At 51.2% G+C, this 16,866-nt stretch overlaps 2 protein-coding genes across 2 annotated transcripts; both read right to left on the reverse strand.

The window, feature by feature from the left end:
- Nucleotides 1–2,327: 2,327 nt before the first annotated feature.
- SNAI1 (snail family transcriptional repressor 1) lies at nucleotides 2,328–5,348 on the reverse strand. Its single transcript, XM_059827242.1, has 3 exons — nucleotides 5,270–5,348; nucleotides 4,118–4,621; nucleotides 2,328–2,852 (listed from the first exon to the last, which is right to left on the reverse strand). The coding sequence occupies exons 1-3, from the start codon at nucleotides 5,346–5,348 to the stop codon at nucleotides 2,671–2,673; spliced, it is 765 nt and encodes a 254-aa protein (XP_059683225.1). The 3' UTR covers nucleotides 2,328–2,670.
- A 4,691-nt stretch (nucleotides 5,349–10,039) lies between these two features.
- Nucleotides 10,040–16,373, reverse strand: RNF114 (ring finger protein 114). The gene is made up of 6 exons (XM_059827178.1): nucleotides 16,246–16,373; nucleotides 15,423–15,573; nucleotides 14,225–14,331; nucleotides 13,356–13,470; nucleotides 12,233–12,340; nucleotides 10,040–12,008 (listed from the first exon to the last, which is right to left on the reverse strand). The coding sequence occupies exons 1-6, from the start codon at nucleotides 16,371–16,373 to the stop codon at nucleotides 11,943–11,945; spliced, it is 675 nt and encodes a 224-aa protein (XP_059683161.1). The 3' UTR covers nucleotides 10,040–11,942.
- Nucleotides 16,374–16,866: the final 493 nt, after the last annotated feature.

Raw genomic sequence — 16,866 nt, forward strand, 5'->3', positions numbered from 1 at the left:
GGAGGTTTCTCACAACTCTCATCGCCTGCCTAACCAATATTAATCGAAGCCCATTGAGAGGGAGCTGGCAGGGTTCCCCAGTGGGTGCCAGTGCAGGGACGAAGTAACAGCCTGAACGACATGGGGAAGGGTCCCCATCCGAATGACTGACAGCCGTGAGACGCGTGGATGGGGGTAAGGCACAGCCTGTGCGGTCGGGTTGGATACACGCTGCAGGGCCCTAACGCTAAGCAGCAACCGAGGGCTTTTGCACGTCAGAGCGGCAAACCCAACACCGACCTGGGCCGGCGGGACAGCCTGCGCCGCCCCAGCGAGCGGGGCTCGGCGGGCTTCTGCTCCCTGCTTACCCACTGCTCGACACTCCTTTCCAGCTCCTGCAGGTGGTCCGTTCTCAGAATTGGTCTTTTTTTAACTATTTAGCTGCTTTTGCGGCTCCGGGATTTTATGGATGGAAAGCTGAAAGTAATTAGTGCCCCTCCCCCGCTTCCTGTTGGGAAAAGGAAGAAAAAAGCACACACAAGAGCAAACCCAAAACTTCCTGCCCTGCTTAATAATCAAGTAATGAGTCCAACTCGGCTGGGAAAGTCGGTTTATACTGGGCGAGCTCTTAATTAAAGAAGGGCCGAGCAGCAGCTCTGCTCCCTTTTACAGCCACACACATCTTCCTGCTCCCTAACAGGCCCTGGGAGAGGCGCAGGCAGCCGGACGCCAGCGGGCTGGAGGGGGGACGAGTGCTGGGGGGGCACACGCTTTTATTCCCCGGTTGAAAACAGTGTTCTGGAGATGGCATTGAGGAAATACTGGGGGAGAAGGACAAAATCCCAGCCCCTGGGGGAGGCAGGCAGCAAGACCGGCTGCACTGTCCCTGAAGCACCCCAAATTCAGAGGTGTCTGGGAAGGTGCAAGGCAGGTGCTTTGGGGCATTGGGAGAGTTTCATGATGGAAATCCTAGAGGCAGGTACCTGGGGTATCCCGGAGCACCTGCCCCTTGGTCCCCTGTGGGCATGCAGGGGACAGCCCCACCTGCGCTTGCTGAAGGGCTCTGCGGTGACAACAGGATGTGTCACCTCCACTGCCACACCACCCACGTCGGGTCACCCACCCAGAGGCTTAGGTCACTGAGGTGCCTGGTGCTTTATCCTTCCCCAGGGAGGCTCCAGGGCCTGCCAAGAGCCGGAGGCAGCGGGGCAGTCCCCCGTGCTGTGGCATGGACCTGCTCCCCAGAGCGGGCTGAGGGACACAGCCGGGATACAGGTGCTCTGCAGGGAAGCCAGCACCCACCCGGGCAGGCTGGGAAGGACAGGGCAAGCTCTTGCACTTTCCCACATGGAGCCAGGGAGATCCACTGCACCCCCAGCAGCTCGGTCCCCCCCAGCCTCCATCACCGCGCAGCTGCCCCTTCCCCAGGACTTCGGCAGGAACTGACTCAGCCTGCCTCTTCCTCCCCCGAGAGGCAACTGCCCTACAGTCCCCCCTCTGAGTGCCACTTGCCATTCACCTGCAGCCAGAGGCAGGAGTGCAGGGTGGGAGCAGGAGAGCCGAGCTCAGCACCCCCACCCCGCCCAGCACCCCGGTCCCCGCAGCACAGGAGGGAGCCGAAGCACTCCCCCCACTGCTGCATATTCACCCTAAGCAGTCACAAAACCCTATTATAAATTAACCATTTTATTGAATATCAATAAACTGTATATAATTATATAAAAAGTTTCATCAGTACAAAATTGTGGCACAAAAATATAAATACCAGTGTACCTTTGAAATGTAAACATCCTCTTTGTAATGATTCCATGAAAACAATGTCCAAAGAAAGATGCATTCAGTAGGCACCTGTCAATACCCATAAATAGGGCTTTTGGCACACACCTGTCGATGGGCAGCCCTGGGACAGGCCACCATTGTATCGGCTGACAAGTGCCTGCTATTAGTCACAGTTCTCTTGAAAAGCAGTTGTTAAGAGTCATATTAACAGGTGCTTGAGTGCATAGCTGCTCTGTAAACAGGGTTGGTGTTTGAAATGGCTACCCATGCCTTTTATGGACACTGTTAATCTCGCAGGCATTGCAAATTGTCATTGTGCTGGGGAGAAGCAGCTGCTTCACAACTACTGGGATACTGTATTATTGCATAGTTACACCTTCTACAGGCGGTGTATATACACTCGGGGCAGGGGGGGTTAACATTTTGTCCTTCATTAAAAAAATATTGGTTCTTAAAAGTTACCAAGTGGTTACAGTAAAAAAAAAAAACCCATAAAAAACCCCAACCCCCCCAAGCTACATGGTCACAATGTTTGACACCAGCGGTGGGGCCAGGGTGCAGGTCCAACCCTGGAAGGTGCCGAGTGCCTCCGGCAAGCGGGGGCACCTGTGAGGGGCTGCGGCAGCAGCGGGTCGGGCTCAGGGCTGCGCACCCCGAGTTTCACACGCTCGCTTTGCCACCCACACTTTGCACCGGAGTCCAACCCTGCACCCTCAGACGCCGGGGCGGGAGAAGGATCAGGCCTTCGCATTGCACAGGAGGCACCAAGCGAGGAGTGTGAGGGTCTCGAGCGCCGGAGTAGCTGCGTCCGGCCCAGTGCACACTGCGATGGCGACGGAGGAAACTAACTCCTACAGAAACTAGTTATAATATAGGTATTTGCGTGGTGAGAGGCCTGGGGGAGCGCAGTCCTCAGCGAGAGCCGGAGCAGCCCGTCTCCTCATGCTTGTGGAGCAGTGACATACGGGAGAAAGTCCGGGAGCAGGTTTTGCATTGGTACTTCTTTACATCTGAATGGGTCTGCAGGTGGGCTCGGAGATTAGAGCGGTCAGCAAAGGCCCGGTTGCAGTGTGTACAGGAAAAGGGCTTTTCACCTATGGGACAAAGAGAAACGCTCCCAATTAACCAATGCATCAACACATGGGGAATATCAAAGAAGGAGCCATTCATTAGCCAAAGTTTGTGAAGAGCACAGTGAAAAGAAGTGCTGGCTGTTATTGTTCGGAGGGCAAGCCTGGCGAGGTATGTACAGCATTCACACCGGGGAAAGCCGGGGACTTGGGAATTTCCTACTCCCAGAAAAACCTCTCCTATGAACCATGGAAAATTAATGCTGGAAACATCTGCAAGCAGCAAGGCAGTTGCACATACAAACTAAGACACGATATTCATCTCCTGCCTGGAGCCAAGCGAACGGTTTGCGGAGAGGCAGGAAAGCCAAGCGCTATGTGTTAATTATATCATAGCAGGCAGCGGCTGAAAGGCGCCAGCGCCAGGGCGAGTATAGCTATTTCCTCCGCCGAGCCCCGCGCTCCCCCTTCTCCCGCCCGGCTCGCATTGAAAAGCCTGGCCAGGGCGAATTCCTCCCAGAAAGACTCTTTTGGAGGAAACAAATGCGTATGCTCAATTTGGAAAGCACAATTAAGTCTTCCCGGCTTCCTCCAGCCATCATCTTTAGTACGTTAAGAGGGTGTGAAATCAGTGCCAAGTAACAATTACACTATATCCCCGCAGCCCCACAAAGGATGCTCGGGAGATGCATTGTACGGGCGGCCGCGGTGGCGGGGTGGGCTGCAGCTGCGGCCCCCAGACCCTCACCAACAGGTGCGGGGGGTGGCCGGCCCCGCGCCCCCCGCACCTGCCCGCAGGCCTCGCCCAGCCGGGCTGCGGTGCGTGTCGGCAGCGGGCATGCTTTGAGCCGAGCTCATCGCTGCCGAGTTGGAGGCCACGGTGGTGGGCAGCTGGGTGGGGAGCCTGGCCGGGAGCCCCTGGTGTGGGCAGGGAGGGATGCTTTGGGCATGGCGGTGCGCAGGGAGGGAGTGCTCCAGCGGTCTCAGAGCCCCAGTTTATGAAATTGGGCCGAAGCGTGCGCCGACACACTGCGGCCAACGGGCTGGCTGGCGGGCCAGCACGGCACTAACAGCAGCGGCACGGATTTGCTAGCCAAGCCTTGACCTAGTGCTCAGTTCCAGCCAAGAGGATATTTAAAGGACATTTTAGAGAGATGTGCCAAGGGGGTTCGGGAAGCCCTTATCTTCCCAGATAACACCCGGTCTGCCAATTCGCTGGGGGCCACGGAGCTGGGAAGTGGGAGGCGATAAGGGAGGGAGAGAGGGAGAGGGGCGAGAGCCGGCGTTACCGGTGTGCGTCCGGATGTGGCCCTGCAGCAGCCAGGGCCGGGAGAAGGCCTTGCCACACATCTTGCAGACGCAGGGCAGCGTGTGGCTCCGGATGTGCATCTTGAGAGCCCCCAGGCTCACGTACTCCTTCTCGCAGTACTTGCAGCTGAAGGATTTCCTGGCCTGGGCGTCGCAGTGCAATTGCTTGTGCTTGGAGAGCCCGGCGAAGGTGGAGTAAGCCTTGGCACACTGGGCACAGCGGAAGCGCTCGGCGGCGGCGGGGGCCGAGGCCGGGCTGGGGGGCCCCGAGCTCTTGCCTTCATCCTCCTCGCTGGAGAGTGCCGTCAGGTCCAGGGCGGGGGCCGCGCCGCCCGCCGCCTCGCTGCCCGGGCCGCCCGGGAAGAGGCTGGAGAGCAGCCCCGCGTCCCACACCAGCGGCGGGTAGTAGGCGCCGGGGCCGAGCACCTCGGGCGGGGGGATGACGGGCAGCGGGCACGTCTCGTACAGCAGCGGGGCGGCCAGCACTGCGGGAGGCAGCAGCGCTCAGCGGGGGCCCGATGCTCCCCGTGGGAACGGGGGCGAGGGGGCCCCGACCCACCCCCGCGGGGCTCCGCACCCAGGGGAGCGGGGTGCCCAGCCCACCCCCGGGGCGCTCCGCACCACCCCCGGGGCAACGGGACCCGACCATCCCGCGGGAGCCCCACGCCCCACGGCGGAGCCGGAGGGGCAAAGCGACCCCAGCCCACCCCACGGGGGCCCAGAGCCCCAGCCGACCCTGGGGCAAAGGAGACCCCACCCCACGGGGGCTCAGCGCCTCTGTCCGCCCTGCTGTGAGGGATGGGGCGAAGGGGACCCCGCGCCCCTGCCCACCCCGTCACGGGGAGCTCCCCGCGCACCCGTGCCCACCCCATGGGGGAACCGCCGGCGCCTCCGCCCACCCCGGTGTACCACGGGGCGGCTCCACATCCCGGGACACGGGGGACCCCGCGCCCCGTCCCACCCGAGATGCACGAAATTAAAAAAAAAAGACTCCCGCACCCCTGCAAAAAGTCAGTCACCCGCCCGCTCCCGTGTGGAGACATAAGGAGATCCCGCACCCGTACCGGAGCCCCGCACCACCCCGCGGAGCGCCCCACGTGCGTGGCCCGTCCCGCCGCGCCCCGTCCACGCACCGGCCTGGCTCTCCAGCTCGCTGTAGTTGGGCTTCTTGCTGGCCGAGAAGTGCTTCTTCACCAGGAAGGAGCGCGGCATCTTGCAGCCCCGGTGCCGCCGCCCGCTGCGGGGCCGCCGCGCCGCCGCGCCCGCTAATATGGGCCCGGGGCCGGGGGGGCGGCGCGGGGGCGGGGAGGGCGGTGCGGGGCCGCCCCCGGGCCCCGGAGCCAATGGGCCGGGCGGGGCGGGGGCCCGGCAGGTGTCGGCCCCGCGGCCGCCGGGGGCTGAGCCGGGCCGTGGGGATTGCCCACGGGGCTCCGCTGCCGTGGGGCGGCCGCGCTGCCTGCCCGGGTGCCGGCGCAGGAACCTCAGCTCCCGCTCCCGCTCCCGCTCCCGCTCCTCGTTCTGATGACGACGACGATGAACGAGCCATTCCTGGCTTCCCTCCGCAGCGTCTCCCTGTGCCGCGCTCCCCCCGGGGAGCAGCCGATGCTCCGGAGGGAAGCAGGGCAAGGAGCCAAGCGACGGACCCGCGGCCTCTGTGCCGGGAGACCTGCAGCAGCGGGGCTGGAGGAAGGCGCTGTGTCGAGAGGGTGGTCCACGGGCCCCCCCCACGCGTGGCTGTCCTTGTCCCTGCCCCACAGCTGGGGACTGCGGTGCCGATTGGGACAAGCCTCCGCCGTGCCTTGCTGCTGTGAAGCACTGCTGGGACACAGCCCAGCGCGGGGACCATGCTTTGCCGCAGGTTATGAATCCTCTGAGAAGAGACAATGACTTGCGGAGGAGCGCACAGCCCTTGCTGACTGCCTCACCCAAGCAGGGGTCAGGAGCACCTGCCCGGACATGCTTCTCCCTTCCGCTGGGCAGGTTTCAGGCAGCGCAGCCTCCCCTAGCAAGCTGCCCTCTGCTTTTCTTCCCTCCTGCCTTCCCCTGACTCCTTCCCCACAGGCATGGCAGCGTGGGTCAAACAGCCCAGTGAGGCACACGCTCCCTTTGGCTTTCCGCTCCCCAGGGGACACGTGCCCACAGGAAGGTGCCCAGGCCTTGCTGGTGGGTGCTGGGGGAGTGGTGAGCAGAGCCGGAGTGGTCCCCCCAGCCTGGCAGTTAAAAAGCCCAGCCTGGGCTTCCAGCTTGCCCCATCCCTCTGGCTCACGTGGGGATTTCCCCCTAGGAAGGGCTCAGGGCACGGTTCCAGCCACCTGCTGCAGGAGCCACGCTCAGCTCCAGGCCAAGACAGCTGCTGGCAGCAGGCGGCTGCGGGAGGAGATGGAACGGGACCTGCTGGGAATGTCTCCTTGTTCCCGGTCAGTGCCCAGCCCTGCCACTTGAAAAAGGGCCCGTGGTGCCGGGCCACTCGTGACTCAGCCGTCACACACCGCTCCGCCAGCCCCCGCTGACCACACGTTACTGTTTAGCCACAACCCGCATGAAATGCAGAAGTGGGGAGCAAAGCTTTCCACTGGCAGGGCTGCAGTGCAGGGGGCTGAGCTCACTGTCAGTCTTTCCTCAGGGCAAGAACAGCTTGGAAAGCTTGTCCTGCCAGCCACAGGCAGTCCTGCAGAGAACAGATGCGTTTGCAAACTCTTCCCCTGCAGCCATGTGCTCTGGAGCGGGATCCATCCCTCCTTTGCTGCAGAATTGCCCATGGCTTTCAGCAGGTGTTTATCTGCACAACTCATCCCTGCATCAGCCTGAAGTTCAGGGGAAAATGTGCCTCTGAAGGCCTTGGGGGATGCAAATCACAGAAGCCAGGTCCACCCCATTTCTCACGGGTGTCCAGAAGTGCAGCACCCCACGGTGCAGGGGGTAGCAGCCCGGGTGCTGCCGCAGGTGCCTCCCCCGGCTCCTCGCCGGTGCCCCCCTGTGCTCCTCCACCTGCCGCGGATGTGGTTACGCTGCGGACACTTGTACGAGGAACCCAGCTAGGTGGTTTTCTTTCAAGAAGCAAAGCCTGCTCCTCTGTTCTTTCTGAAATGTTAATAATCAGATCTGTTCCAACCACTGCGCATGGAAAAAACTTGCATGTGCTAGAGGAAAAATCGAGATCAAAGGAGAGAGTGACCTGACCTGCCTGTGCCCGTGAGCCAGCAAGCTACGAGACAGAGAGCAGGAGACCAGAAGGGAGGGGAAGCTCTGCAATGATTCACGGGCTGAAAAAGGCAGTGGTTTCTGAGCCGTCCCGCTCTTCACCAGAGCACGGGGCTCTGGCAGCTGCCGAGCCCTGGGGTGGTCAGAGCAGCCCTGCCAGCAGCCCATGGCACAGCTCCAGTCCCAGACCCACATGGACCAGCCCAAGGAGCTCACAGGCACATGCTAACCATCTCCAGAGTGGCAAGTCTGCTGCAAATTTTTCTTTTTACCTTCTTTGGCCCCATGGCTACATGAAGTATCTCAAATACCCTGCTGCAGCAAAGCAAAGCTCCTGCTGCCAAGGGAGACTGTGATGGGGCGAAGGGAAGTTCTGGCCATGAGGTGTGAGGATGAGGTGTGCACCCTCACTGCAAGTCCGCAGAAGCTCCGTGAAACTCACCGCAGGCCCCTGAGCCCGGTGGAGGAGGATGAGGAGGACAGGGATGAGCCCAGGGCCGGGAGGTGCGAGCCCCGTTCTCTCCAAAATGCAAGACCTCCCTCTGCTGTCGGCGCACGCCGTGCCGGCCACCGCTCCAGCTGCTGCAGCGACCGGGGTGGGTTTATTCCCCCTACACTCAGGTTATGGAAGGGAACCTCATTTCATGGGGGTACTAAAACAGCTCCCAGAAGCTCCACTGTATTCTTTTTTTAAAGCCCAGCGTCTGAATACTAGGTGAAGACAGAACAAATGTGAGAAGAACTAGAAGAGAGACCCAAGCCTGTAGCAACGACACTTACTATCACTAAGCGCTGAGTATCTTCCGGAGTTTCGGGGAAGGAAAAGGAAGTTTTCATAGTGGTTTCAACAGTCCTCGTTTATATCACCTGGAGGATAATGTAGTTTACTCATAAAAATGAGTTGCTTTTGAAGAATGAAGTACAGACTGTGGTATGAAGCTCTGCATTAGAAGAACAAACAAAAACCCACCCCCAAAACAGGCAAATGCCCCACTGTAATTTTTATTATATTTAAACCAAAGAAAAGCTTTAGGATTGCAAGCACATCCTTCATTTTCTTTACTGTGACTTAACATAGCCTTGGTATTGCGTAAGAGGTTAATCCTTCTTATGCTGGTCTTACCAGTGACCGTCCAGTATAGCTGGCCAAAGGTCTCAAAGCAAATTTGCTGGGCCTTTGTCAATCAGGTGACATGAGGACCCAGAATATACCATTAATGATTTATTATAGATGGGATCCTTTGCAAGATCTCATCCCCCCAGCGTAAGGAGACCAGGGGCATTTATTGCTGTAATTCCAGATGAAGCGATGCCTTTGTGTTAGGCAATTAATGCTGACAACAATTCATCAGACCTATTAAGGCCAGTCTTTGACTGGAGACAGATTCATTTAAAAAAAATAGCTCAACTGCAAGCTTGTCTCCTCCTATTCTGTCCCTCTCCCTCTGCACTAATTGTCCTCCTAAGGCTGACTCCCTGTGCCAGACATGGGGAATTTCACAGATCCGAGGTGGCCCGATTGCATTATCACCAACAATGGGCACTTGGGATTTGCTGCAGCTACAAGATCAGCTGCTGATGAGGCGAGAGTAGCTCTGGCAGGGTACTTCACTCTTCTGCAGTAATGCTCCACTGGATTTAGAAGCCCAAACTACCTTGTTCTACATGTAATAAGGCTTTTTTTCATCACAAGTTCCTGTGCACAAATGAGATGAATCAAGGCTATACACAGAACACAAGCGCCTCTCAATAGAATGTCTTTTTAAATCAAGCAGCAAGTATCAGTAAGACATACAACAGTGCATGTAAACACGTTTGTATTTGTTAAGTTGATGAAGTCAGCAGCATAGAGACACAAAGCTCTTCAGCAGCTGGAGTAAGTGGAAGTCTATAGCTAGGTTTACCTCCAAGTGGTTCTATGGATGCTCATCACAGCGGGGAAAGGAGTGCTGTGAATTCCTTGTTACGGAGCTAGCAGGTGCCAGGACGTTGCTTCTTACTCATACCCTAATGTAATCAAAGTTAAAGTACAATTAGCATGCATTTTCCAGTCAATATTTTTGGTCTGTACCTTCTGTGAAATAATTCCCAAGTAATAATAAATTGATGCAAATCAAACTGAAGTTGTATAGTCAAGGAATGGGTCTGCACGGACAGTTAGGGTACAATCACTCAGCACCAGCAATTTCTGGCCAGTCATTGCTGCAAGCCAGCCTTCTCCTCCTCATTTGGAGCTACCTAAACTGAGGACAACACAAGGATGCAAACATCACAAACTTGACAGCCAGAGGAGTTAAAGCTATGGGGGCTGTAAAGATTTCAACAGAAAAGTCCTGCCGGACAGTCACGCTTTCTCCATTTAACAGGAAATTCCAGGGGGTGTTTTTCTACGGCTTATGGGAGTATTCACATACATGACTGCACCCCCACTATTCTGGCTGGCTCTAGCAGAACTTTCTCTGAACTCGATCTGAACTATTTTCCATAACCTGCGTGATCCACTGTTTGAAAGATTATTTATGAAGTTGCAACTAATCAGCACAAAATATTTAATGGAAGCCAAAAGTTGAAGTCTCTGCATTTCTCAGTGTCTGTTATGCTGCCTGCAGCATTACACAGCTGGCAAGAAGTGTGTTTGAAATGAAACATATGGACCACGGGGAAGAAATGACAAGTTGTGACACGAAGATAGGATTTTATAAATTAAATGGCCTTTATTTGTAACTTGTCTTCAAAAGTCAAAAACATGACAAAGTAATTGCTCGGAAGCTTGTAACTGCTCCTTAAATATTTTATCAGAATTGCATGGAAGTGCACTTAGAATAGTAGCAGAAATCTAGATTCTGGTCAATGGGTATCACCCATTGTTCTAGCCAGAACCCAGAAATCCCCATCCAACTGCTAATACATTGTAATCTCTTTGCAGATCAAGCATTAAAAATAACCAACCCCAAACACAGCACTTTTTCCCACAGTAACATGAGATTTCCCGCCCCCAAGTCTGAGCTTCCAGTCACCAAGCAGATACTGAAGGATAAGTCTATAATAGCCCACCCCCAGCTGGGGAAAACATACTAAAACCAAGTTCAACATGTTAGAGGTCTGGCTGGACACAAAGTTTAATTAAGAGGTTTTAGCTGGGGTGTGTTTCATTGTTTTAAGGGTAAGGCTATGTTGCAGTCTGCGATGATACAAAGTTTACTGGTCAAATAAATTAATTGGTCCTCAATTCTGTGGTGGTACAGGTCCACTGCTCCAATTAAACAAGCTCAAATTATACTAGACAACACTACTGTGATTTACAAGTTCTGGTCAGGTGTCTTAGATCATTAGATCTCAGCATCTTGACTGTGCAGTTAATGAAAACACTGAACTAAAAAGGAACCTCTATAGTAAAAGTGTAGACTTGGATATAGAGTATCCATTTCCCATGTACTGGAATTGTCATCCTTCTTTCTGGGTTATATTTTACTTTTTCTTTGAAAGCTATACCTGCATACTATACGTATAATATTATATGGAAAACAATCTAAGTACCTCTTCAGGTACTTTAGCAACATTTAAATGAAGAACAGGAATTCAAAATACCTGTTAAAATCTGTAATGCAGGAAGGTAGTGCTATGCAAGTGCTATGAACTATTGGTAAGTTTTGCTATCAGCTTGCCTTGAGAGATGGAAAAACTAGGAATATATATGAATATTTTAGTTTAAATGGAAAGCAGAGGTATTGAAAAAAAACATTCTGAATTCCCCTATCAGCATAAGGCTTAAAATCACAGTTTCAGAACCACCAATTTAATCATAAAGCCAGCAAATATGATTAATATTTGCTAAGATAGTTAAAAAATGATGCATTTTATCAAAGACAAACATTAAAGTTTATTTTCCAGGCTAGAAATTATGGTCAAAGTATGGAAGTAATAATCATGCACAGAACTAAAATATTTTGAACTAGTTGTTTACACAGGTGCAAAGATTTGCCAAGAAAGTTTGTAGTTTGAAGACTCATACTGAAGACATGTTTTCCATATAGTTGAGAGGCTGCATGTAAGAATTTAAACACCGGGAAACATTATGAAATCACAGGCATCATAGGTCACTTTAAATGAGAGCTGGTCTGACAATTACAGTTAGCACCTAGAGGTCTCACTAAAGGAAAACAGAGCTACAAATAAACCTCTCATATTATCATTCAAGATATGTAAATAAGATGGGGAAGAGATATTTATTAACTAGTTCAGGCCATTCCATTTGGAATGGTTTTATTTTTAGACAGTCAAATGAACACAACTGCAAAAGAAACCAAGAAATAGGCATAGGGAGAGGAAAACAGATTTGTCTCCTTCATGTTGACCTACAATTAAGCTTTGAGTGAAGCAAGTGAGAAAATTAGGCTGACAGGGTTGAATGGTATAGACCATGTTAACAAAAGACTGAGTGGTACAGAAATACCAAACCAGGATTTGAAACTGAGATAGGGATTAAAAAGTCTTCCATATTTCTGGATGCCTGAGTTCATCTTGGGACATACAGGGAGAAGTGCGAGGATGCTGGGCATTTCCCCCTCATGGAAGCTTGGTTTTACAGTTAATCTTCTAGTTGGTTCATTTATCCCGCAAAGAACGCATCAAAACCTGTGCCATCATATCATCTTCATCAGCATCATAATCCTATGAACAAAGGGTACAGAAATTCTTTTACTGCAACAGCCATGCTGGTTAATACAACACCAAATAAGAACAGAAAAAAAAGCTGTCTCTTCCTTTGACTTGCCAATAATCCAATTTCTCTCATGATACCACCTGCATGGATGAGATTTCACAGCAGTGGCTACGTAAAAAAGCTGGGTTTTAAGAGTCATCAGGCTGCATTCCAAGGGTGAGGAAACACATACCACAAAAGTATCATACGAAAAGCGATGTCGTCTTTGAAGGTGCTCCATGAAGTTAGCACTCCTGTAATTTGGATCTCCCCATGGCATTGAGGCACAAATTGGGCAAACCTTCAAGAAAAACCCCAAAAAAGCCAATTAAGCCCCAATGGTTAAGTGTTTTAACATTTACAGCAGGAAGGGCAGGACAGAGACAGCATGGAAGACTGAAGTTTGAGGTTTGTGACAATCACTATTCTATACACAAGTGAAGTCAATTAGTTTGCTGGGACATTTAATACAATAGCCTCAGATAACCCCAAATAATTTTAATTCAAGTCTTAGACCTCTGGACTGGAATGGCTTACCCCAAATAATTTTAATTCAAGTCTTAAACCTCTGGACTGGAATGGCTTACCCCAAATAATTTTAATTCAAGTCTTAAACCTCTGGACTGGAATGGCTTACTCTTCCCTCTACATTCTGAAAAATCAGAATGTGAGAATTGACTACAGCTGCTTGCTTTAGAAGATTTCAGCCTTTATTTCTCAGTAACAGAAAAGTTGCCTTGATCTCCTTTGCAAAGATCACTTCTCTCCAAGGAAAAAAAGGAACGTTTTTCTAAATTTTTTTTGAATTCCAAAAAACTTTACAGAAAAATGAAAGTTTCAATTTCAGTTCATGTTTTGCAATTCCTTTTATGAGAGGGAGTATCAGCAGATAAAGATTACTAGAATGATGCACTATTTTTTGCAACCATTTTTCCCCAATGGTATGTAGTATCTTCTTGCTGAAAACAGCAGAGGGGAAAATTAAATGCCTGACATTTTTTTGAGATGATATCTTATTAATTTTATGTTTGTTACTGTGTCTAATTAAGTTTGAATGTCTGCCATTTTTCAAATATGAAAGGAGGATGTGACCTAGCTGCAACAGGATTAGAGACTAATCACCTCCAGAGAACGTACTGAAAACCAACATCAAAATTATGTAAAAGTTAAATGCATGAACAGCATACCCACATTTGACTTTAACAGGATTAATTGTAAATATGTACTTAACTTCAGGAGTAAGTCTCTAATTCACTGTTTCAAAGGGATTTAAGACTAGACTTCATTGCAATTCTTGCACCAAGACTTTTTATTACCACTTGTTTTGCATCCATGCTGTGCAATGTTTTGCAGTGTTCAACTAGTCCTTCTTGATCAAAGTTTTTCTCGCTGCAATATGGGCAAGGAAAGGTAAACCGATTTGGGAAGTTCCTGGTTGAGGGGAGAAAAAGAGGTTATTTATCTTTGTAAGAAAGTTAAAAGTGAAAACTTTAGGATTCAATATTCAAAAGTTGTCTCACCAGCTTTTAAGAATACAAATAATTTAAAGCAATAGCCTTATTCTATACAATTAAGATAAGCTAATTTTAAGAATCAGCTTTTTAATTCCCAACAATAGCTTAAAGAATTCTTAATATCATCCATATTTACACAGAATGAGAGCTCTTATACAAATGTTATAAATGTCATTTACCATCTGTATTTTATTTTTTTTTAAAATGCACGGGGTACCACCCAGTATGCTACAAGGCAGATGAGCACACTGCAATCAATTCCGACTTCCCTTCAGTATAAGTTACTACAATCAAGAGACAGAAAGATTAAGTTTTTATTTAAAAAATAGCTACTTTTACTGAGTACCCTGATCTTTAAGATGTCTAGGGCATGGACTATGTAGAAAGCAGAATAGCTTGCCTGTGCACAGTCAGATGCAGGATTAAGGCTTAGTTTTTAACAATGTGAAAGGATTAAAACAATTAATACCCAAACTGAGCAAAGACGTTAAGTCTGATTTTAGTCCAAAATTCTACAGTTTGCATGAAATCCCATAATGCAGTTAAATTTTTTTAAAGATAAAAGGACTTTTCTCAGAAGAATCAAAATTGAGACTTTATAATGACCAATCAGTAACAGCCCTGGTCTTGTGACAAAAAGAGACAAGTATTTCCAGAGAAGAGCTAGTTACCTGGTGTTGTGAAGTGGTTCTTTAGTTACAGCTTTCACACCTTCCATTATATAATTCTGGTACTTTGAACAAGAAGCTGCATGGCTACGCATCTTTGAGAGATACATCTGTGCAGGCAACAATTGCATAGCAATGTTAATTTCAACTATTTGCAATTACTTCTACACTTTTAAGCAGAAGTAGTAAACATGTAAAATAAAGCTTTCTGCAGACGGTGTTAAAGCAGGAAAACCCAAACACTTCAGCTGGCGAGGCAGAAAGCTTTGAGATTACAGATTAGTTAACCTGTAACTTTGCTGCCTGTAATATTTTACAAATACAACACTGTTCAGGACAGCTCACTCTTTTCAACCTATACTGTAGTATAAAAAAAATGCTTCCTATAAAGCCAGTTCACCTGGTTACTGAGGAGAAGAGACAGTGTATGGAATATATTTTTTTTTTAGTACAGATCTTGGTGTAGATTGATTGCTAATTGTTCAATCCCACTAAAGAAAATTCAAATTTACAATAAGGAAATCTGTAATTCAAGGCACTACAGTTTTCTACCAGCTGTAATGAAGACAGAACAAAGACACTACCCAGAAATAAAAAGTGAAATTAATTGAACTGTTACCCCCGCCTTAGTGTGTCTAATTATCCTTTTCTTGTTGTTTTGCCATCTGCTGAGATATTTTCTTATACATTCAATTAACACTAAGAAGCCTGACTTTACAAAGAGAAAGGAAGTGACAGGAAGGATGCCACGTAGTTATTCAACATGCAGGACACTAACAAACAATAAGTCTATGGAATACAGCACCCATAAGACAACTTTGACTCGTAACTATTTCAAATGAAGCAAATGAATTTCTGTTTAAGAGCCAAAGTGATCACTGTCTAAAACCCACATCCACTGTTTCATTACAATGTTCCTTCCACAGGGACATGCTCACAAAAGCAACTTCAGAAACAATATTTTACAATAATTTTGAAGTCAGTATCTTTCATTTGAAATTCACTTCCTGAAGAGGTAACAATAAAAAACTGTGGAAAGAATATCAACATTTGGATGCTGCCTATACAAAATATCTTTAGTGCTTATCAGAACAAACACTTTGACCTGATTCTGCAGAAAGCTGAAGAACAAGCACCCCCCTCTAAGCAGCATGGCCAAGCAGGCACACCTCATGCACTTAATTTCCAAATACTTTCATACTTTTTTATTGCAGCCATTGCAAGTGGTTTCTGTCGTTTCAATTTGCTTTTCCAAGTCCAGAGCCCTACTACCAGGTGACAGGGTACTGCGGCAGACACCACAAACTGGCTTTTTCGGCTTAAGACATTCCTGCAGGCACGGAGTGCAAAAGCTAGGGTGGGAGAAAAACAGTAGGTGGTGAGAACAGCCCTCCTGGACACACAGCATAAACATCCAGAGCCCTTCCATGTCTTCTGCCCTAAGTGATAACTGAGTCTCAAGAAATGGTATCTAATAAAACAGCAGCCTGTTGACATTTGTGCATGAAGGGAAGAGTAGGGTTCTACTTCACTGTGCTCAGTGTTACTAGCTTTTGGACAGTGCTTTCTTTGCTCCCTCGGTTTCCACACCTTTCAGGAGAGAAAGCAATCGAAAGTAAAAGAATATTAGCTTTTTTCCCCTGCTGGTTTCGTTTTTTCTTCTCCTTTCACGGAAGCCCCAGGCCACCCATAAGACACTGCTGAAGAGCGGAGCTGCCTGCGGAGTCCCCTTGTCCTCAGGCAGCGCCGCTTGACCCCATCTCCCCCCGACGGGATCGCGCCCCACCCGCGCAGGCGGCGGCCTTGCCCATCCCGGCCCGCCTGGGCCCGCCCCGCTCCCGAAGGAGCGAAAGGGGAGGGCCAGGGACAACCGAGCCGCGGCTCCCTCCCGAGGCCTCACAGCCCCCAGCCGAGGAAGGCGCCTGCGGGCCCAGCCCCAGCTCCCCTCCCGCCGAGGGCTGGGAGGGCCCCAAACCGCCACCGCCACCTCAGGCCCCCACACCGCGCCGCCGGCAGCCGCTCACACATGTCCGCAGGGCACGCGCACCGGGCTCTCATACACCTCCAGGCACACGGGGCAGGTGAAGCGCGACAGGGGGTCGTGCCGCTGCTCCGGGGAGCCGGAGGAGCCACCGCCACCGGCCACCGCCATCTTCCCGCCGCCGCGCCCCGCCCTGCCAGCCAACCGGGGAGCGGCCCGTGCGCAGGCGCAGCACCGCCCCTATCGCCGAGACACCGCCCCCAGAGGCGTGGTCACGCTTGATGGGCGTGACACAGGCGCAGCCACCCCGCCCCCGGGGCGGCGCTCGGCGGGGAGAGCGGGCAGCGCTTCTGCACCGCGCGTGGGAAACGAGCGGTTTCAACAGCAGCCCAGCGCCACGGCGGAAAAGCCGTGGAGAGCGGCAGGAGGGTGGGTGTCTCACCGCGGGCTCGCAGCTACGCCGAGCCCGTGTTTCTGTCCGCTGTTGTTGGCTGTGCACGGGTGCGTGCATCGCCGAGCAGCGGGGTGCGATGGTGCTGCCTCCCTCCGTTACCTTTAAGGCTGTTCTGGCTCTGGAACAACCCGCGGCCTCTCAAGGGAAGGGCAGCACAGCTCTCCTCTGCTATTCCCGAGCCAGGGCAATACAAAAACCACTTTCAAAAGA

This window comes from Gavia stellata, chromosome 20 (genome assembly GCF_030936135.1).
Source record: "Gavia stellata isolate bGavSte3 chromosome 20, bGavSte3.hap2, whole genome shotgun sequence".
Lineage (NCBI taxonomy): Eukaryota > Metazoa > Chordata > Aves > Gaviiformes > Gaviidae > Gavia > Gavia stellata.

Bases quoted from the DNA above. Each gene is read 5' to 3' on its own strand.
- SNAI1 (XM_059827242.1), bottom strand. From the start codon at position 5,348: ATGCCGCGCTCCTTCCTGGTGAAGAAGCACTTCTCGGCCAGCAAGAAG. The intron at 4,622-5,269 runs GTGCGTGGACGG...TGCCTCCCGCAG, and splicing joins CGAGCTGGAGAGCCAGGCCG to TGCTGGCCGCCCCGCTGCTG. The intron at 2,853-4,117 runs GTAACGCCGGCT...TTTGTCCCATAG, and splicing joins CCACATCCGGACGCACACCG to GTGAAAAGCCCTTTTCCTGT.
- RNF114 (XM_059827178.1), bottom strand. From the start codon at position 16,373: ATGGCGGTGGCCGGTGGCGGTGGCTCCTCCGGCTCCCCGGAGCAGCGG. The intron at 15,574-16,245 runs GTGAGCGGCTGC...CTCCCACCCTAG, and splicing joins CGCGTGCCCTGCGGACATGT to CTTTTGCACTCCGTGCCTGC. The intron at 12,009-12,232 runs GTATGTGTTTCC...CTTTGTTCATAG, and splicing joins TTTCGTATGATACTTTTGTG to GATTATGATGCTGATGAAGA.